This window comes from Haliotis rubra, unplaced genomic scaffold (assembly GCF_003918875.1).
Source record: "Haliotis rubra isolate DU_JTF1 unplaced genomic scaffold, ASM391887v1 Scf76, whole genome shotgun sequence".
NCBI lineage: Eukaryota > Metazoa > Mollusca > Gastropoda > Lepetellida > Haliotidae > Haliotis > Haliotis rubra.
Window position 1 is genome coordinate 2360540 of NW_025767479.1, and position 22580 is coordinate 2383119.

The window sequence follows — 22580 nt, forward strand, 5'->3', positions numbered from 1 at the left end:
CATCATAGAGGCTGTATGTATTCAATGGTGTATGAGGACAAAGTAAATGCAAATTCGTGCATATTTACTATATATTGTTTAGGGATCGTTCATAATTTAAGGCTGGGGTGGGGATGGGGTGGGGATGGGGTGGTGGGTCCACCCATTTTAAGGGGGCTCACCCATTTTGTTCTGGGGAGGACATCAATTTCGTACTAGGGTATGGTGGAGGGGTCAGCAAAAGTTATACCTAAACAATTTGGGAAGGGGGTCATTGGTTTTGTACATGACATGCAGGGGGAAGGGGGGCACTTACTTTGTACATAGATCTCAGGTGGGTGGCATTCACATTGTACATGCCACTCCATAAAAATCACAATCATCCACCCACATACCCACACACAGGCACGCACGCGCACACACACACACACACAGACACACCCGGCCATGAAATAAATTATATACGGTCCCTTAGGAATACAGATATACTACAAATACGTATTTTTGTGTAATTTCTATTTCTAAACTCCAGATTACTGGCTACAATTTACACTCAATGCCGGAGTGAAACGTTCAGAGTCCCCGCTTCTTCAGACGGATGTTGAATCCAGACAAGCATGTTCCCATCGTTGCCGAGAAAACATAGCTTGTGACGCCTTCCAGACTTTGACGTCATCTAGTAGTGTGACGTGTCAGCTCTTTACTGGTAGATCCGGTGCCACCATCAGTGACAGTAACTGGAAGTACTACAGCTTTTCAGGATGAGTTGAGTGAGTGAGTTTGGTTTTACGCCGCTTTTAGCAATATTCCAGCTATATCACGGCGGGGGACACCAGAAACGGGCTTCACACATTGTACCCATATGGGGAATCGAACCCGGGTCTTCGGCGTGACGAGCGAACGCTTTAACCACTAGGCTACCCCACCGCCCCGCCTCTTTAATGAAAGAAAAGAGCTCAGGTATGTTGCTGGGAAACCTTCAAAGACGTAGGAAGAGTTCAAAGATGAGTCACTATTTGAAGTTATGACACTGAGGAGTTGGACACAAGGAATGTGGACATACATCATGAAAAGTGTTGTCCAAATCATGTGATAGTCTTCAATCTGTATCTATTAACTGGACAGGAATGGACATTGATGTAAAACTTGTGGTATTGTCCCTTTATTCTTTATGGCCAACAGGATATGCGTTATTTAATATAATGGGAAACCGTTATGCAGTCATCATGTTACTACGTATCAGGCTAGTGTGGCTTGTGGGGCGGTGGGGTAGCTTAGTGGTTAAAGCGTCCACTCGTCACGCCGAAGACAAGGATTCGATTTCCCACATGGATACAATGTGTGAAGCCCATTTCTAGTGTCCCCAGCCATTTTGACCCTTGAGTGATTTAGATATAGCAACAATGAATACATGCGTTTGGTGAAACAGACTGCATGATTTTAGAGGCTCTTCAGGATGTATGTCTCTACTTTCACCTTGACCCATGTGTTGAAGATTAAAAAAAAAGGACGCCGTAAAACATGCTGTTAGTGACAGACTAGCTCATGGATCTCATGAATGTAGACTATTTGGCTTACTTTGTGAATTTTCAATCATGAATGTAAAAATATTCCCAAACTCCAAACTTTATCTGAAGAAAACAGGCTAGTTGTAAACATGTCAGATATTTTCCTCTCCAGGTGACAAATATGGCTCTCATCCTTTTTTTCCCGTTTTCTGATGATATCCTAATATTTTCATTTTTTTCCCATGTACATCAGTTTTTAGACGTGTAATAAAAATTGTGTATAACTTTTGTAGTTTATTAGTTTTGTTTATTAGATCCCGTGAAATTCAGGACAACCTCATGAATGTGGTCCCGACAGTATTCGGTGCTCAGCTTCAACCACTGTGATGTGACGGGTGATCTTTAGGTGAACCGTTGCTCATGCTTTCAATCACATGTTTGCTGGATCCAAACTTGATTTCGTAGCTGAAACTTTTTGACTGCTGCATTAAACAGCATCCACATTTCTCTCTTACTCTATGAGGAGCTTTAATGTGTTCTTACACAATAGGTGAGGTGAAATTGGGTTTAACGTCGTGCTTGAGAATATTTCGCTCATATGACGACGTGCATGCGTATGTGTATGTGCGGCTGCTTGTACTAGCCCAGACTTAAGCTGGTTTTATAGTGCTAGCCCACTGAGATACCATGCCGCAGTGAAGCATGAATACCCCACTCAGACACATTATACTGACTCCGAGCCGACCAGTCCTTGTTGTACCCATTAATGCCGAGCGCCAGGCAGGGACCAACAAGTACTATATTTTAACGTCTTTTGGTTTGACGCGGTCAGGGATCGAACCCGCAACCTTCCGCTATCCGGGCGGACGCTCTAACCACTACACCACGGAGGCGGTCCTCTTACTCAATAAAGTATAATCGTAATGTGTTGTACTGTGTTGACTTTCAACCCAGTTTATCACTAACATCAGTATTTGAAGATATACTCAGACTTTTGATCATGTATATGATCATATTTTTAAGTTTTTCACAGAACTAGCCACAGGTTAACCTGTGGTCTGGGGCACGCAGACATAAACGTCGATATATCAAGAACTGCATGACATGGGTTCGAATCCCAGTATCTTCTTCCGGTAACGTTGTACCATTGAGCTTCGGAATCAGTTTGTCCTGGTATGAATACGCCATACAAAAACACTTTGGCAATCGATGACTCACAAATCCAGTTTTCATTTATGTTTCATTTATGTTTTTCAAACTTTTTTACTGAAGAAAAGAGAAGCACAGCCTCGTGATGGTCCAGAACATTAACAACGTTCAATCAATGTTTATGTTCACAACGACCATAAAATATACTAGGCACATAAAGAAACTGTGCATACAAAAATTTAAAATCTAAATTTATCAAACCTGTGTAGACACATAAGGATTTAAACTCAGAGATAAGTGACATGTATCCAACATGCATGCACGTGCCACGTTCCGTGACGTCAGTGGGTTCGTCCTTGAGACGTGCAATACGTTGTTGCACGTGCATTCCGGGAAAGAGAAACAGAGCAAATGAATGCCACACAATACCGTCACTTTGGAAAGCTCAACCCCTGCCCTTGCGATCGTTCAAAAAATTATACGGCTATTGAAACGCATAGCATGCCAAGGCTCACGTCTGCACAACGTCATGAGGCCATTGCGATGGTCCGTGGAGGAATGTCTCAACGACAAGTGGCTGCACATTTCCACTGCCACCGGAACACCATTTCTGCACTTTTGAGACGCTACCAGAACACACATGACGTCATCGATCGGCCACGTTCTGGACGTCCACGTGTAACAACGCCAAGACAGGACATATAGATAAGGGTGACCCATCTTCGCCACAGGTTTCAGACTGCAGTGATGACTTCCCGAACCATCCCAGGACTTCGCCGTATCCACCCGAACACAGTTCGACAACGTTTACGTCATCACGGGATCAGACCACGACATCCCGCCATAGTGCCTTTCTGACACAACGTCATCGACAAGCTCGCCGAATGTGGTGCCGAAATCATGTCCGCAGACCCTTGTTTTGGTGGAGAAATGTTGTTTTTACAGATGAGTCCAGGTTTAACATTTCCCATAGTGATGGACGTCAACGTGCCTATAGACGCGTGGGATAACGTTATGCACAGGCCTGTGTCTTGGAGAGGAATCGCTTTGGTGGTGGTTCCGTGATGATTTGGGGTGGAATAACAGCACGCCAAAGAACTCCTTTGGTGATTGTTCAGGGCAACTTAACTGGTGTGGGCTACAGGGATCAGATTCTTCGACCTGTGGCAATTCCTTTTCTGCAACGTCATGGCCCTGGGTTAACATTCCAACAGGACAATGCCCGCCCTCATACGGCAAGGCTTGCTATGGATTTCTTGCAACACCACAACGTTGACTTACTGCCTTGGCCTGCAAATTCACCGGATCTCTCCCCGATAGAGCATGTTTGGGACGAGATGGCTCGACGTCTACGCCGTCTTCCTCATCCGCCAGATAACGTCCTTGACCTTGCAACAGAACTTGAGAGAATCTGGCGCGACATCCCACAAGCCGTCCTTGCACGTTTGATAGGCTCTATGCGTCGTCGATACACTGCTGTTCTCAATGCCGATGGTGGACATACCCGTTATTGAGCTCGTGACATGCTCGTTTGACCCCTGTCCCGCTTGCGGACTCGTGACGTCATTGTGATTGACTTTTCAATTGAAATTCTCCCGACTTGTTATGGTCTCATGATCCCTCCATTTAAGTTTATATGTACCTTTGACATTGTTATCGTACTTATCAACTGGGATAATATTTTGACAATGCACAGTTTCTTTATGTGGCTAGTATATGTAGATCTTCCCATCATCCACCCGCAACACACCTTACATGATCGCCTGGGTGTCGTTGTACAAAGCAACCTATGTTAAGTTATGGGAGTTACGATCACCTTAGCGCTAAAAACGCTTTGTACAACGGCACCCAGTGCAATATATCTAGTGAGTGAGTATGTTTTATGCCCCTTTTACCAATATTCCAGCTTCTCACATTGTACCCATGTGGCATCCTGCTGACGTTGTAATGTGAATGTTTCAACCAGGTTTGGGGGTGCATTTTATAGGGCTGATCCTTGTGAACAGCACGTGCAGCATGAGTTGCATGAAAAACATGGAGAACACCGTACCATCTCCGAGATCAGGTTGCGTTTTTGAGACCATTTCCTGGGTTCCATCCTGAGTTTGGGAAGGAATGTCTTTGCTAAGGTAAAGTTGGAGATGTTGTCAAAAATATACAATCAAAACATCAAATGAGTTTACAGTTATCCGTTTCTGCGAAGGAAATTTCCAAACTGACGTTTCTTTTGCTTCTTAGTATACTTGCAGTGTCACAGTAGAGTGAGTGAGTTGGGTTTTACGCTGCCCATGTGGGGAATCGAACCCGGGTCTTCGGAGTGACGAGCGAACGCTTTAACCACTAGGCTACCCCACCGCCCCATATATCTAGTGACACCGAATAAAAGTGACAACCAACGTGAAGTCTACTAGTAAGATATATATAACATGTTTATGCTGGAGATTCGGTAAAACAATGTCATGTCTGTGGAGATGCTTTACACGCACTTTATTCATTGAACTGCATCATATCATATCAATAAAGTATGAATTAATACATAGTTGTCTTTTCCTTTGTAGCTAGGGGCGTTGGGGTAGCCTATAGTGGTTAAAGCGTTCGCTCGTTACGCCGAAGGCCCGGGTTCGATTCCCCACATGGGTACAATGTTTGGACCCTATTCCGGAGTCACCCGCCGTGATATTGCTGGAACATTGCTAAAAGTGGCGTAAAACTCAACACACTCACTCCTTTGTATCTTATTTTGGCCTTTCAAGGTGTTGGAAATCTTTATGTAGTGCTCTCATCGGGCCTTCGTCTGTCAGTCAATATTCACTAGTCACAGCTGAATGAACTGATTTGCAGTAGACTCTACCGTTTAAACCGAACTGACGAGTTTTTCATACAAAATGATGATTGATAGTTTCCCAGACAGATATCGTCTGCTTGTGGTTTAACGCGGCAATCATCAATATTCCAGCTATATGGCGGCGGTCTGAAAATATTCGAGTCTGGACCAGACAATACAGTAATCAACAGCATGAACATCGATCTACATTGTGATACGATGACATGTCAATGGTGTCAGCGAGCCCAACCACCCGATTCTATTTGTCGCTTCTTGCTCTAACCTGGATCTGCACGGGTCGAAAGTAATACGTATGTTGTGTGATTGAAGGGAAACAAATATATTTGAATGACTCGGCTAAGAGTTCTTCATACAAATATATTCATGCGATTATGAACACATAAGTACTATCAGAAAATCGTTCATGACATTCACTGAACGTTGAGTGCATATGGAATATAAACATAAATTCAAATGTTCCATTCTTATTGGCGAAATCGATAATACTTTCAAATACATCTCACTCATCATCCGATGGTGTTGGTGTAGTTCTTAAGAAGGCAGAGATGGCGACTGTGATTCTGTGGTTCCTCCATGTGAGCATCCATACAAGCAGGGTTATACTTGGTAAGTACAACACACACAAAAAATTAACGCTTACTTAATTTGGACCAGGTAGGATAATTATTATTAGGTTATCAAGGGTTTTTTATTTGAAAGACTGCGATAGGTTTTGAACACCTTTAGGGCCTCCAAGTATTTGAGACAATTTTTAATCATGGACGCTCAACTCATTTACGGTAATCTGATGTTTTCTCTGCAACTATCATGTTGACGCTTTCCCGGCAATACCCGACAGAGCATGGTTTGAGGCTTTACCGGGTGTACTACAAACTGAAATGGCGCTTTCCCGGTCCGACACGGATAATGGACCCTTTGCGACACTTGTAGTTTAAAAAGTTAAATTAATGGTGTGTTTAAAAAAAAAAGAACATCTAACACCAGTTTTGTTTTTCGTTCACAGAATTCTCCTTTTAAGGCGTTCCACAATTACTTTTGGTCCGACACGGATAATGGACCCTTTGCGACACTTGAAGTTTAAAAAGTTAAATTAATGGTGTGTTTAAAAACACCAGTTTTGTTTTCGTTCGAATTCTCCTTTAAGGCGTTCGCTCGTGATGTTGTAGACCCAGGTTTGAATCCCCACATGGGTGCAATGTGTGAAGCCCATTTTTCGCGTCCCCCTCCGTGATAATGCTGAAATATTGCTAAAAGCGGCGTAAAACCCAACTTACTCACTCACTACTCCTTGAGTTTCATCATATGCTCAGCAGCATAAATTCTTGATGTCGGTCAGCTGCAAAAGAAATGTGTCTTGAACGTTTCTCTTTACTTCAAAGCAGCAGCATCTTGGCACAGCGGAGAAAATGCAAAATTAACATATCATTTTTTGATTCAACAAAATCGGTATGTGTGCTGTTGTGTCGTCACTGGCTTGTCTTGTCGCAGAATGGTAGAGGTTACGTGGCGGTGCAATCGCTTACTTTCTATGTACCATGTGTGAGGGGCGAATACTGCCTGTGGAACAAGACACGCTTCCCGGGAACACCTGGTGTCAGCACTTAGCAACATTCCAGCTATATGGCCGCGCTCTGTAAATACTCGTAATCGAGTCTGGACCAGACAATCCAGTGATTGACATCACGAGCATCGATCTACGCAATTGGGGTACGATAACACGTGTCAACCAATTCAGCGAGCCTGGCCACCCGATCCCGTTAGTCGCCTCTTACGACAAGCATGGGTTACTGAAGATCAGTTCTAACCCGGATCTTCACAGCTGACCACTTATGTTCAGTGATCCAGATATATTTACAGAACAGTAGATCTTACAAACAGCTTCGGCAGATAATTGCCAATGATAATTCTCTGGTGTAGAGGCTATATATTATATAATTCCATAAAGACACTATCAGGAATAGAGCTTATTAAAATACGATCACGTCAGGATTGTATGGAGCTCGTGCATTGTCAAACGAGTAATCATGAATGTGTATAACAAAAAGGTTGAACGTTTGCATCAAATGTTGTGTAATTATTGACCATATGAATAAACGTCGTGATTACACGAGAAACCGAAAGTGCAATATTGACAAACGTTTTGGATAACAGCTTCCATACAGATTATTGTACCTTTGTCAAGCAGGAATGTACTTCCGGTCTTCTAAAATGTCACTCAAAGAAGTGAACCTAACGTGTAATGCAACCAAAATATGCCTGGATATTAAAATGTAATATCTAAAGCCTTTTTCACTCGAAACATACTTACAGTTTAAAGTACTTAAATTGCGTGTCTTTAATGTCTTTACCTGAAGCGAAAGAATAGGATCTAGTACGTCAAAATGAGAATGGTAATTAACGCTGATTGCCCACAGTGGGGTCGCGCCATTGAATTTCTGTATTTTATGTGATTTTTATGTTTTTGCCTGTAGTCATCAGGTATATATCCATAGACTATTTCGCATTTTAAAGATTGGGCTTTGAATTGTGGCTTCGATTAAAAGAAACACAGATATTCTTTCCAAACTAACGATCACAATTCTGTGTCGTGAAAACAATCTACTGGGAGCAAACAATGCCGCTCACAGAAAATATATATGTCTGTCCAGACAGCGAAATCTTTGTTTTCACCAGTCAGTCATGCTTAAATATCTGGGAATACGAACAGCCCTTGAGACACCAATAGTACTAGTTTCATAGAGTTGTACAAAATCGATATGTCGTAACTGGGCTCGTCTTAAACTTATGTAACCTCTCTCATCCGCTTATCAAGTCAAAACATTGATTACACAAGAGTCTCGTTTCCTGTTGACTGGGTTCCGTCCTATTGCGCAACTTAGTACAATAACCAGTCCAGAATTTTGAGACCAATTTATTTAACTGGATACATAAATATTAATCAGTATTATTTGATACATCTAAGCACTTGTTATCGCTCCTTGTAATCCATGCCAACATGTCGTGCAGCATGTTCTGTCGTACAGCGGGCACTAACAAACAGAAACCTGGAAATCGTGGAAATCTCAAAACGAGGCTCTGCCGCTAGAAAAGTTTGACGGTCTGGTACGGACTTGATATTATATCAAAGAAGCAGAAGGGGGGAAAGACAACCTTGAATGAGTCCATACTGGCTGGCTTATGCAGTGCCACGTTTGTGAAGCTGTCGACTGAAACCAGACAGAAACTATGGGAAACAGGGAGAATCTGGTGATAAGAACTCACAACTAGCGGATTCTAGGGACAGATAAGCAACCTAACTTTAAACCACTGTCCCGTGAAGATCCGGGTTAGAGTGAGTGAGTTAGAATTTAACGTCACCTCGGCAATATTTCATCCATATAGTGACGAGAAAGGTTTTACACAAACAATAAATTAAAGTAGCTAAATAATCAGTCAACGAAGGACTGTCAAATAACTAGAGTATCACAGATGGAGTCTAAAACTAGCATGAACATGTAAAACTATTTTATTTACGAAGACAATACAATATAAAAACGGGCTATAGATCGCCAACAACTGAAGGTAGATCACCGGGTTAGAATTGTTTTTAGCGTGAGTTAGTGAATTCAGTTTTACGCCGCACTCAGCAATATTCCAGCTATATGGCGGCGGTCTGTAAATAATCCAATCTGGACCAGACAATCCAGTAATCAACAGCATGAGCATCGATCTGCGCAATCGGGAACCGATGACATGTGTCAACCAAGTCAGCGAGCCAGACCACCCGATCCCGTTAGTCGCCTCTTACTACAAGCATATGCCTTTTGTGGCAAGCATGGGTTCCAACACTAACAATCCAACACTAATTTTGAAAAATATTTGAAAACTGATGTATCAACATCACCTATGCGTTTCTTTCTTGGAAGAGTATATAGGATCACATCCGAGTTAGAACTGGTCCAAAGTGACCGAGCCGTGCCCTAAGAGTGGACCACAATCGACTTGTCTAATCCGGTGAACTGACGCACAGCTTTGCTCATACCAACCACTGGCATGTGAAGGTCAACTTGTTTGCTGATTGAAACGAATCAGCTGAGTTTTCGGCGTAAAACACCACAAAATCGAAAAGGATGTTTTTTCATTATTTCGGGATTTGATCATTATCACTTCTCCAGGGGCGGTGGGGTAGTTCAGTGGTGATAGTGTTCACTCGTTACGCCGAAGACCCGGGTTCGATTCCCCACGTGGGTACAATGTGTGAAGCCCATTTCAGGTGTCCCTCGCCGTGTTATTGCTGGATGTTTGCTAAAAGCGTCGTAAAATCATACTCATTCAGTCACTATCTGTTCACCAGATAATAAATTCATCAACTTTACAACTGTATACCGATGCAGTTTGAAACACTGCTGTGGCGTACAAAAAAAAAACAAGAATCAATCAAAAAGAATACTGCAATGTCTTTTCATTTGATCATTATCTCTTCTTCAGCTGGACGATGCCGTAACTTGACAATTGACCTCACATCTGATCACCTCCCTTCGGCTCCAGTCACGTGACTTTGTCACTACTACCCGGGAAGGTTCGGCCAATCGGTCACCCGTACACTACCATGTGATGAGACACTGACAGCACGAAAGGTCAAGGTCACTATGTTATCCTCTACCAGGCCTCTTGATATATGCGAAGTCCAGGTCAAAGGTCGTCACGTGTGTGGAAGTAAGGTTCTTGCGATCATGCCGAAACATAGTACACTCAGTTATGTATCTGCTTTCAGGCAAACCAAAAACCAAACAAAAGCTACTTTTTAAGTAGTGTAAAAGTGGTTTCCAGGTATTCCTTTAATAAAGTGAGTAGAAAGAAGTGAAAAAAAACCTTTGATGCGAGGCATCAAAAGTGGCAATCAATCATGTCTTCATTAAGTTGGCAAACAAATTAAATGTGCAAAACGTAATTTTCTTAAAATGTACAAACAACACAAGCTGGAATATGAACAACAGTAGTTTCAAGTCATTCCTGGTGGGGCGATTGGGTAGCCTAGCGGTTAAAGCGTTCGATCGTCACGCCGAAGAGCCTAGTTTGTTCCCAACATGGGTACAATGTGTGAAGCCGATTTCTGATGTCCCCCCGCCGTGATATTGCTGGAATATAGCTTAAAGTGGCGTAAAACCATACTCACTCACTCACCATACACATAACACAGTTCCCCGTTCTCACCTGTTCTCCAGGATATAGTCCCATGCGTTTACCAATGCTTCCAAACAGATTCCATGTGTACTAGTATTTGATTGCTTGATTTCGATGCATGTTTTGTTCACCTAGTTTCCTTCATTAAACCCTTCTAGGTCGCTGGCTGGAGTTTACGATGGATGTTGGTAGAAGACGATCCGAGACTCCACGACAGCAGGTTCAGGTGGAATCAACGCTGGCATGTGCCCAACGTTGCCTAGAAGAAGTAGATTGTGACGCCTTTCAGACTCTGACGTCATCTGGTAGTGTGACGTGTCAACTTTTTTACTGGAAGAGCCGGTGATGTCATCAGTGATATTAATTGGAAGTATTAAAGTTTTAGTGGGTAGAAACAATACGTGAGTGAGTATGATTTTACGATGCTGTCAGCAATATTCCAGCAATATAACGGCGGGGGACAAAAGAATTGGGCCTCACACATTGTACCCATGTGGAGAACCGAACCCGGGTCTCCGCGTTGATGGGCGAACGCTTTAACCACTAGGCTATGACACAACCCCATCTTCTTGATCACTGTGGGGCGGTGGGGTAGCCTAGTGGTTAAAGCGTTCGCTCGTCACGCCGAAGACCCGGGTTCGATTCCCCTCATGGGTACAATGTGTGAAGCCCATTTCTGGTGTCCCCCGCCGTGTTATTGCTGGAATATTGCTAAAAGCGGCGTAAAACCATACTCACTCACTCACATACACGCGCGCACGCACACAAACACACACAACCCCCAATTCTACTCCCAATTTTCGTCTAAACGTCTTACCAATCCGATGAGTCGAATACAATCCATTCACAGTAAAAGTGATGCTTGGATAATTTTGATCACTATCAGACTCATTTAGTTTTTCGTTTTATAGTGTACGTTGACACATAAACACTGTTTAGCCAGCTATCGCCTACGTATACTGTTGTATTTGCCTTAGCACATAAGTGAAGACCAGTTCGCAAACTGGACACATTTTCGTATGATGTGAGAATTTCTTCCAAGAGGCACGAAGTTCTCCCATACCGCTCATATCTTCATGGCGAGCGAGGTTGAATTCTTAGCACTGTAATTGTACATTGTCCTTTGTAGAAAGTAGTTAAATAATGTACATGTATGTGTTCTTATTAGTAGTGAATGAGTGGTATCGACATTATGTCAGCTACACGGCGAGTTCTTTTCAGAAACCCATCAACCTTGTTGATAGATGGTCCAGTATCTTCAGCATCCAATAAAGATACTGGCGTTCAATGTAATCTTTGTTCTCTCGCTCCTCACAGAACGGTTGCCATTGTCTTGGTTTGATTACTGCCCAATTACTTCGAGAATGATATATTTTTTTATGTGTTGGGACATTCGAGTGGATGTTGGCTTTGTGAAGACTAGGTAATAGACAGACTGTGACTGTTTGGGTCATTCGAGTGGATGTGGGTTTGTGAAGACTTGGTAATAGACACAGACTGTGACTGTTTGGGTCATTCGAGTGGATGTGGGTTTGTGAAGACTTGGTAATAGACACAGACTGTGACTGTTTGGGTCATTCGAGTGGATGTTGGCTTTGTGAAGACTAGGTAATAGACACAGACTGTGACTGTTTGGGGCATTGGAGTGGATGTGGGTTTGTGAAGACTTGGTAATAGACACAGACTGTGACTGTTTGGGTCATTCGAGTGGATGTTGGCTTTGTGAAGACTAGGTAATAGACACAGACTGTGACTGTTGGGTCATTCGAGTGGATGTGGGTTTGTGAAGACTTGGTAATAGACACAGAATGTGACTGTTGGGTCATTCGAGTGGATGTGGGTTTGTGAAGACTTGGTAATAGACAGACTGTGACTGTTTGGGTCATTCGAGTGGATGTGGGTTTGTGAAGACTAGGTAATAGACATACTGTGACTGTTGGGTCATTCGAGTGGATGTGGGTTTGTGAAGACTAGGTAATAGACACAGACTGTGACTGTTTGGACCAGCATTTCAGTCAGGGCAGCATTTTATAATGTGTCTCGTAGCCACTATGATCTCAAGTTCGGTCGGTTTAAAATAGAAAACATGAGAAATATAATGCTTGATTTATTCATTTACATCAGAAAAGAAGGCAAAAGCATTCGTAATTTGGATTCTGTCTTATTTTGTCGGTTTAGGAGTGAGTGATGTGAAGCAGCCTTGATCACATTTATGTTACTGTTAATAAACACTCGTGTGGTAGCCTTGGTTGATCGCTTTGGGTTAAAAAAAACCCTGACCGAGGTGTCTATATTTTGACGTCGTTGTCTACCAATAAATTCTTACTGCTAAGTTTTTACTCAGGCAGTCTCTTGCCCTAATGTCGGCTCCAGACGGTAGATCGTTGTCCACCTTGGAAGACAGAAGTTGGTGAAAGGTCGTCTGAGCCGATGTCTGAAAGACCAAGTGGGCGTTGGGGCGAGTTTGTATACATGTTGGATTTAATACCGTCTGAATATTTACATGAATGCAGTTGCATCCACCTGTGAAGGTCCGGGTTAGAATATTGGTCTTCAGTAACCCATGCTTGTCGTAAGAGGGGACTAATTGGGTTCGGGTGGTCAGGCTCGCTGACTTGGTTGACACATGTCATCGATTCCCAGTTGCGAAGATCGATGCTCATGCTGTTGATCACTGGATTGTCTGGTCTAGACTCGATTATTTACAGACCGCCGCAATATAGCTGGAATATTGCCGAATGTGGCGTAAAACTAAACTCACTCACTCAGTCAGTTGCATCCTCGAATCAATGCAGTCTAGTGGTAGATTTATCTCACGTACAATGAGCTTGTTGAAGTTATATCTGCCTTCTTGAAGCATTAAACCATATTTATAGTTTATTACCTCGTGTTAATAAATCCTTCATTTGGTTGGTTGGTTGGTGGGTTTGTTGTAACGCCACACTCATCGAGTCTGGACCAGACAATCCAGAAATCAACATCATGAGCATCGGTCTACCCATTTGGGATACGACGACATGTGTCAACGAAGTCAGCGTGCCTGACCACCCGACTCCGTTGTCGGATCTTCCTTCAGCATAAGTTTGGTTTATATGTGCCAATGCGTCTTAATGCAATGAATTTGTGCATGCATTTTCACTTTTTAACGTGTGCCTATACCATATACTCGTGTTAGCTGGCTATTCATATCTTTCCTGTTGTCAAGTCGTGACTAAGTACAGTGAAGACTGCGTAAGTGTTAGCATAGTGCCTTGGCACCGAAAAAAAGAAACGATAGACAGCGATCACAGTGCGACAGAATGAATCCCTTCCTTTTGAAGTTACTTACTACTTCCTTGGTAAAGTAAATCTACCTTAACATGGGGCTGCATGTTGATATTGAGTAATTGTGCCAGAGTTTAAGCATGTCATCAGTCCTGTCTGAATTTGTTCTCCGTATGAGATACTGTCTGATGAAGACATACAAGGAAACCTTAAGTCAAGGACCGTCTGGAGTCAGGAAACAAGACAAAGCGAGACTGGGATCCGGTCTATAAAAGAGGAGCAACCTGAACCACCTAATCATTTGACTCCAGATGCTCAGAGAGATAACATCTCCAAGCTGGTTGAGAATACTGTGGCCTCAGACATCAAGTCATCCAAAACAAGCATGTTGTCATTTCCAGCATCAAAGTAGGTATCGTCGAGTACATCGTAGGGAATTCCTTTCACAAACTTAACATGGGATAACTGTTCACTGATCACCTGGTACAGTGGCTGCCATTGGGTGTAGCACCAGACAATGTGATTAGGTGCTGGCTGTATACATCCACGCGTGAGAAGGTTGTATACAAACATAGATTTACCACTGCCAGTAGGACCCACAATGATTGCATTAGAGGGGATGGTAAACTTGAAATGTTCTCCTTCATAGGGTTGTTGTTGTTGTTGTTGTTGTTGTTGTTGCTGCTGCTGCTGCTGCTGTTGTTGTTGCTGATTATAATCATTGTGCTTGATATTCATATGACGTTTCAGGCTATCAGGCCAGGCATAAGTCTTAGAACACACTGGACAGGAGTACATGTTGACAGTTCAATAGTCTAACTTTGAATGAGAACAAGTGATGATCTTGTTGCCCTATATATCCGCTACACAGACTGCAGATGACCCTCAGGGATCCAACTATTGAATTTCTTTGGATAACCCATCCATTTGACAAAGACTTCCTTCTGACCTTTTCTCCTTCTGGCTTTAAGCACTTTCTCCACACGCCATGTACTGTCACCATGCTTATCTACTTTCTGAAGTTCATTTGCATAAAATGTACCAGTGATTGGATCCTCAGCCATGTCCTTGACGTTATAGACTGGTATCCCATCCCTGTAGTATCGTCTGCTGATAATGAATATTTCCTCCATCCATTTCTCCTGATAGTCACGTTGAAAGGCATGTCTTAAATGTGACAGTCGCACCTGATCCCCTACTTTGAATGTAAAGGTTTTCCTTCTGGTTTCATTCATCTTCTCCGCTTTAGGCTTGCCTTGTTTGATCAGTGGGTTAATGTACTGTTCTTTCCAAACAACAGATTCATTGTTCACATTTATATCAGTGGGTGAACGTTCATTCAGTGATCTATGAGGTCTTTGATTATAATCATTCACCAAGTCTTGTAAGATGTCAAGATAACGATACGCTTGTTTGTAAGTGAAGTATCTGTACATAGTTGTCTTGAGAATTCGTATGACTCTCTCTGCATAAGACGCCTTGGTTTCATTCTGTGTGACATAGTAGGTAATACCCTTGCTGGCTAAATATGATCTCACTTTCTTGTTATCAAATTCACGACCTTTGTCAGATCTGATAATGTGTGGTAGAGTTGTACGAGAAAATATCTTCTTTATGGCTTTAATAATGACGTCTGGAGTTTTATTTTGGAGAGACTCCACCCACAAAAATCGTGTGAATATATTAATAGCAACCAATAGATATTTCACACCATCATTGTCCGTGGCGATATTAGATACATCGGCCAAGTCTATATCCTATCGAGCATTGAGGCCTGAAGCCACCACTCTGTTCCGCTTGAACTTGTACCTTAGAGGTCGTTGAAGTGAATGGGCATCTTGAGACGCCAGCCACTTCTTGATGCGATGTAAACCGATATCAAATTTCCCTTCCTTTTTCACTATGTAATATAATTTCGATGGACCTGAAAAGGAGGCTGGGTGTTTGAGATTAAAGTAAATGCTGGACAAATACTCCTTCCATCCTTCAGCGGGCATGGTTGGGCAAGGCTATCACCCATTCAGTAGGGTTTGTTTACATAGCCGTCTGCTACCAGCTCTGTGTCACCTTGTTGACACGACAGTCTTGATCTTGCTATGTGAGGGATTCTCTCACTTCTAAAAATAGTCCGCGCATTGCCCCATATCTTGCAACACTGGTGATACCCCAGCCTAAGTAGGTCGGCACCATCGAAAACTAGGTCAAAGTGGGGCAGAACCGGCCTTTACCTATCATCAAATATTCCAGCGATATCAAAAATGGGCTTTACACATTGTGCCCATGAGGGAAATCGAACCCGGGTCTTTGGCGTGACGAGCGAACACTTTGACCACTAGGCTACTTACTCCACCGCCCATCAGATGGAATGTCAACGGTGTTTACATTTTTGACCTGGACAAAGTTCGAATGCAACTATTTCACGTTTCCTGTTTATATAGTTTTTCAATCTGTGGCACAGACGAGTTATAAATAAGCGTGGCTGTTAACACTGCCATGTGCTAACACTGTCAAGCATTAACATCCAGCGTGCCAAGGGTGGGTTGTCATTAGTATACGTTCATTGTGTATTGACAATAAATATATGGTTATTTGTTTTTTGTTTACGTTTCCCCGGAGACACAGGAGGAAGGCTGAGAAATTAATGAGTGAGTGAGTGCATGGATGGATAATGAATATTGTTATACGCCGCATCAGCCATTTTCCAGCTATTCGCGGCGAGACCCAAGCAATTACCAATTAATCAATTATTGAAAACCATTCGTAAAAGCATGTTATCAAAGACTATATATAACATCAGTCATATCACAAGCAGGCGCGTAGCTACCATTATACGACAAAAACTCGGGCTTACACATGATTGTTGCGAAAATAGTTGGTAAGTCCTCAATACTATCTAAATATCAAAACTTTGCAACCTATCGGGCTTACACGACAAAATTGGCTTGCTACGCGCCTGACAAATAATGTAAAAAATGACAATTTGGCTAAAAGTTATATCTTGTCACAAAGATCAATATCTTTCAAAAATGATAAAATTTTGTAATTATGAACTTGTGAGGAATTAAAATCTGAGTGATGAGTCATGTATAACAGTAGAGCAAGACCACCCAGTCTGTCAGCACTGACGGTTAATCACGGGATTACATTGATTACATTCAGGGTGACTTTATTGACTATATTCCATTGTATGATGAGAACACATTCGTGACAAACTCGTGTTATTCCGGGACAAGCCGAATAGCGCCATTCGTGACCAACTCGTGTTATTCCGGGACAAGCCGATCTTCTTGGAGGCTACGGAAAGAGGCGAGTGGTGACGAATGGATGAGAGCTCTCCAGCCTGTAGACAGTTCCTTTATCGTTGTTACTTTTGTAATCTAAGGGATTTATTTATGTGAGACATATGGGATTCACCTCTCACTGTACTTGGTTCTTTTTTTGTTTGTTTGTTGTGTAACGCCGCACTCAGCAATATTCCAGCAATATGGTCTGTGAATAGACCCGTGAAGATCCGGGTTAGAATTGATCTTCAGTAACCGATGCTTGTCGTAAGAGGCGACTTACGGGATCGGGTGGTCAGTCTTGCTGACTTGGTTGATACATGTCATCGTATCCCAATTGCGTAGATCGATGCTCATGATATTGATCACTAGATCGTCTGGTCCAGACTCGATTATTTACAGACCGCCTCCATATACCTGGAATATTGCTAAGTGCGAAGTTAATCAAACAAACCAACCAAAGGTCTGTAAATAATCGAGATTGGGCCAGAAAATCCAGTGATCAGCAGCGTGATCTACGCTATTGGGATACGATGACATGTGTCAACCAAGTAAGCGAGCCTAACCACCCGATGCCGGTAGTCGCTTCTATTACAAGAATGGAGACCCATGAAGGTCAGGGTTAGAATGAATCTTTCGAAACCAGCTGTAGTCGTAAGAGGCGAATAACGGGCTCGGGTGGTCAGGCTCGCTGGCTTGGTTGACACATGTCATCGGTTCCCACATTGCGCAGATCGATGCTCATGCTGTTGATCACTGGATTGTCTGGTCCAGATTGGATTATTTACAGACTGCCGCCATATAGCTGGAATATTGCTGAGTGCGGCGTAAAACTAAACTCACTCACTCTTCTATTCATCCCTGCGTACAAAATAGACAATCATAACTTGCCTCGGGCCGGTTGTGCGCGTGTGACATCATCTTCGGTTGGTACATCCACGAAATCGATGTCAAACTGCCACATTAATAGGACAATTACTGAGTTGCGACGAATAAGTGGGAGCACAACACCCGGCCCTGAGATTTTACTCGTATATTCACAACTAGGCACATCAAGCTTCGTGGAGACAGCATCTGAGGTTAAAGGCACAATGTCACACATTTTCGACAATATTTTGACCTATATTTTATATACACTAGACGCCAAAAGAAACGTTACCCTCCTACCTTTATGAATTATGTTAGAAGGTTTTAGTTTACAAGAAAGCTTAACAACACAGCTTTATGCAAATCACGAAAAACAAATTCTCAAATGCATTAATATTTAGATGAAGTTAAATTAAATCAGAACAGTTAAATTGTCCTATATTCGTTCATGCCGAAATAAACCAATAATAGTGATTTTGATGTCCAAAAGAGAGGTCGAAATAAAATTCTGCTTTGGGACAACGATAAACCATTTTAAGTCACCATTTTTCAACTACAATAACAAGAAACAACTGTTGTAGAGTATGTAAAATTGTCAAATAATCATTCCTATGATTTCAGTCTTTTAAAACATTTTCTGCTGATTTGCATTAGTGAAAACAAGTAAAACTGTCTTTGATATTGTGAAAAAATGTTTAGGAACATCTAAAATTATATTTGTTAATAGTTTTGCGTGCAAAGTAACACTTCCATTTTCTGTAGCAATATCAAACGTCAAAACGCAGCAATATTCAAGCAGTATTTACATCCATTTCACATCTGGAATGATTCTATAGGGTATAAAGAGAGCCTAGAGTACATGATCTGATACACAAGTACGAGAAATATGCCACGATTAACAGCTGAAGGGAGAGAAAGAACCATTGGGATGGTGCAGATGGGGTCGACATACAACGCCCTCGGATGTCACTGTATCACGGTTATAAGACTTATTTAGGGCTTCAGACAGACTGGGGTCACCTTAGACAGACCAAGAAGTGGACGTCCACGCATCACAACGCCAGCTAAAGATAGGTACCTCCGTCATTAAGGAAGGAGGGTAACGTTCTTTTGGCGTTTAGTGTATATTGGGCATATGCACTCACTTTATCTTCCTATTGATGCAATAAAATACTTATTATCCCTTACGATTTGCCCAAAATCGATAATTGAAACTTCGAGGCGAACAGCTTCCAATCAGATAACACTTGCCATATATGGAATATAAACAATTACATCGAAAACTGACGCACGCAGTGTTGTCGGTGTTTGCTGAACTGGTTTCAATCACACGTTGTGCCATTCGTCACCACTCGCATGTTTCCGTAACCTCCAAGAAGACCGAGTTGGTCACGAATGACGTTGTGCGTAGGATATTCGCAAAGAGCGCTCTTGAAAAGGGACATAACTCTGAGGGGATCGTTTGAAATAATGTTCGGCCGGTAGAAGGCGCAAGAGCCGATCTAATGCAACGTTACATTAACATTGTGATATGGATACGTAATTTCTCTGGGAATTAATCATATGGTAGATAAGTGTGGTGTGACATTGTGCTTTTAAGAAGGCAAGACGCGTTATATCTAAACAGCTGTTGACCTGTGAGGGTCTATAGGCCTCCGGGACGTATACTGAACAGCAAAAGAAACGCCATACCGATAGAGGTTTCTTAAACCACACATTTTAATTCGCTTTAATTAACAATCAAACGGAGGATTGCGTTCAAACTTGACATTTATGGTCAACGCATTATCGGGAATCACATTTAGAGTTCACACAAACAAATTCACCAAAAATGGTACCGCTAAGATACCTCAAAGTCAGTAGCGTGTTGTGGCCTCCATGGGCATCGATGACGGCGTTGCGTCGTCTGTACCTGGATTGAATTAGCCGGTTGATGAAGGCCACAGGCACTTGGGGCCATACTCTGCGAAATGCCCGATCGAGTGCAGCCGCAGTTGACTGAGGTCATTCAGTCTTCTTTGAATCTTGTCCTAAAGGTGTTCTATTGGACTTAAATCCAGACTAAGTGCAGGTCTTAGTCTTAGGAAGTCCAGTGTTGCTCTGGCAGTGTGGGCACGAGAGTTGTCTTGCTGGAAGATGTGATTTCTGTGACGTTCAAATGTGGTACAACGTGGGGTCTTATGACTTGGTCAGTATAGCGAGCAGCTCTCAGGCCATTTTCAAGTCCTGGGCCGTGATTTTGGAACACCACGGGGCCAACTCTCTGGTTCAGACCGATTGCACCCCACACCACGATGCTTGGACCACCCCCACGAGTCCTTTTCAACAATGCACGCATTGGAAAACCGTTCCCGACGCCTCCGCCATACTTTCACGCTGCCATCGGGTGTCGAAACAAAATCGGCTTTCCTCAGAGAAAAGCACAGTTCTCCATTGTTGATAACGCCAGTTGCGATGTTGAGTTGTCCACTGCAGCCGGTTTGGGCGGTAACGAGCGGTGAGGACAGGACCACGACATGGTCTGTGGCAGCAGAGGTTTCTTTCGCGCAAACGTAGACGCACTGTATCAGCACTAATTGGATTATTGTGAGTCCCAATGGTCTGGCGAGCTGTATCCGTGGCTCTGATGAAGCGATCCTGCAGATGGTTGCGCACAGTTTTTCGGTCTTGGTGTTGTGATGTTACTGCGGGTCGTCCACTGCGTCCACGGTCACGGATGCTATTAATGGCCTGATACCGCTCCTGCAGTCGGTAGATTGTCCGAACATGAACATTAAAATGATTGGCTACCCTCCGTGCAATCTGGCCAACTTGCAGTCGTCCAAAGGCTTGGTTCCTCTGATCTGTCGTAAGTTGTGGCATGGCGATTGTGTCAACACAAGAATGATTTCAGGCGAGTTTCGGACTCGCTTTCATTGGGAGGGTTATCATGATATGCACGTGCATTTTCATTTTCACGAATGTCATACAGAACCTTTTACCACGTCTGTCATTTTAGGTACGTTTGGTCTTTCTCCTTTTTCATCAGAAAACACACTGATGTTGGTAATAACTGTCAATTTGGATTGAAAAAACATGTTAATAAAACGGTGCAATTATAATAAAAACACCACATTGTAAGAACACAATTTTGCATTTGATTTTGAAATTCGCGTTTCTTTTGCTGTTCAGTATATCAGCTACCTGGAAAACATAGTTCATGATCATGCTTACCCTTTACTCAAGAGGAGTGAGTGAGTGAGTGAGTTTTTCAATCATATATATCGTGGGGGGAACAATTTAGAAATCAAAGATAAATCAAATGCATTTTGAAGATTAAAATCTGTCATCGATCAACAGTAAAATTATTAGATATATCACAGATATTAAGTTAAAACCATCATGTTATAGATATCATTAATTAGAAGAACACATTATTAAAAACGGGCTATAGATCGCCGGCAACTGAAGGGAGATCCCTACAGTAGGGACCACGGGGACTTACAGTACCTTTGCTACATGGATCCTAGCTGGATTTACATTTTACGTTCAGGTGAATAACAAATATTCTGCTGTTAAAACTCCTTTGTTCAAGAGCAGGGACGTGACAGGATAGTGCCAGGCCACATTGTACACGTGTTGTAAAAGTTCATGATATCATTGCTGTAATGCCTTGATAGTATATTCCTTAGGACCTCTGTTTGGGATGAGATGGTCGACGCCAAAGACAGTCCCCCTGATCGGGAGCGGCAAGTAACGCTGGCTGAGCTGAGCCAATACGTTACGTCATGTTAACGTCATAGTTACGAACACACATTACGAACTTTCAACACAGAAGTTCATAAATAGCATTGACGTAATTTGAATGTGAATGATTAATCAGTAAAGAACTCCTCACACAAGACAAATCTTATGGATAACAACTTCTTATTTTTTGTTTCTCACGTGAGAGCTTCCCCATTGAGAGTTGTCACGCTTAATGTTTCCGGGTACGGTACCATCGGTTCACAATCAGAAATGACATTTAAGATGGGTTATTTGTTGTAAACAATAGATAGATTCGCTGCTTACATATCCATGGAATCCATGAAGTATTTCAGACCAGGCGTTCGCACCGGAGTTTTCCAAGTCATTCCACGTGTCAGCCATTCCCTCTGCACGTGGTTTCTGAAGAGATCCAGTTTAATGTGTTTCTAAACTACTTATCAATCTACTTAAAAATCGCTCCCGGCAGCCTTGAATACTGCTATTTTAGTATATCTTTTACAAGCTCTGTCACTATGAACATGTCAGCTAGTCACATGAAAATCAATATTGTGTTATCTCGGCAACTATAAGTTCACAAGAACAAAACAAACGGGGAATCGGCAAACGATGATTTTGATCTCCACAACTTCAGGAAAATAAACTTGGAAGACTTTTTATTTGTACGTTTGTTTGTTTAACGCTGTGCTCAGCCAAAGTCCAAGCTATATGGCGGCGGTCTGTAAATAAACAGCCTGGTCCAGACAATCCAGTGATCAACAGCATGAGCGTCGATGACAT

General features: G+C 42.5%; 1 protein-coding gene and 1 long non-coding RNA gene across 3 annotated transcripts in view; one reads left to right on the top strand and one right to left on the bottom strand.

Moving 5' to 3' along the window:
• The window catches only part of LOC124260330 (fucolectin-4-like), a 49087-nt gene extending 48291 nt beyond the window's left edge, over positions 1 to 796 (top strand). For both annotated transcript variants that reach the window (XM_046694616.1, XM_046694615.1), the window contains exon 4: positions 512 to 796. In XM_046694616.1, coding sequence (XP_046550572.1) covers positions 512 to 744 — 233 coding nt within the window. In that variant the 3' untranslated portion in view covers positions 745 to 796. The remainder of the gene's footprint in view (positions 1 to 511) is intronic.
• An 11942-nt stretch (positions 797 to 12738) lies between these two features.
• On the bottom strand, positions 12739 to 22210 carry LOC124260373. The gene is made up of 2 exons (XR_006894058.1): positions 22107 to 22210; positions 12739 to 13078 (listed from the first exon to the last, which is right to left on the bottom strand). It is a non-coding gene; the product is annotated as an uncharacterized LOC124260373 (long non-coding RNA).
• Between the last annotated feature and the right edge of the window lie 370 nt (positions 22211 to 22580).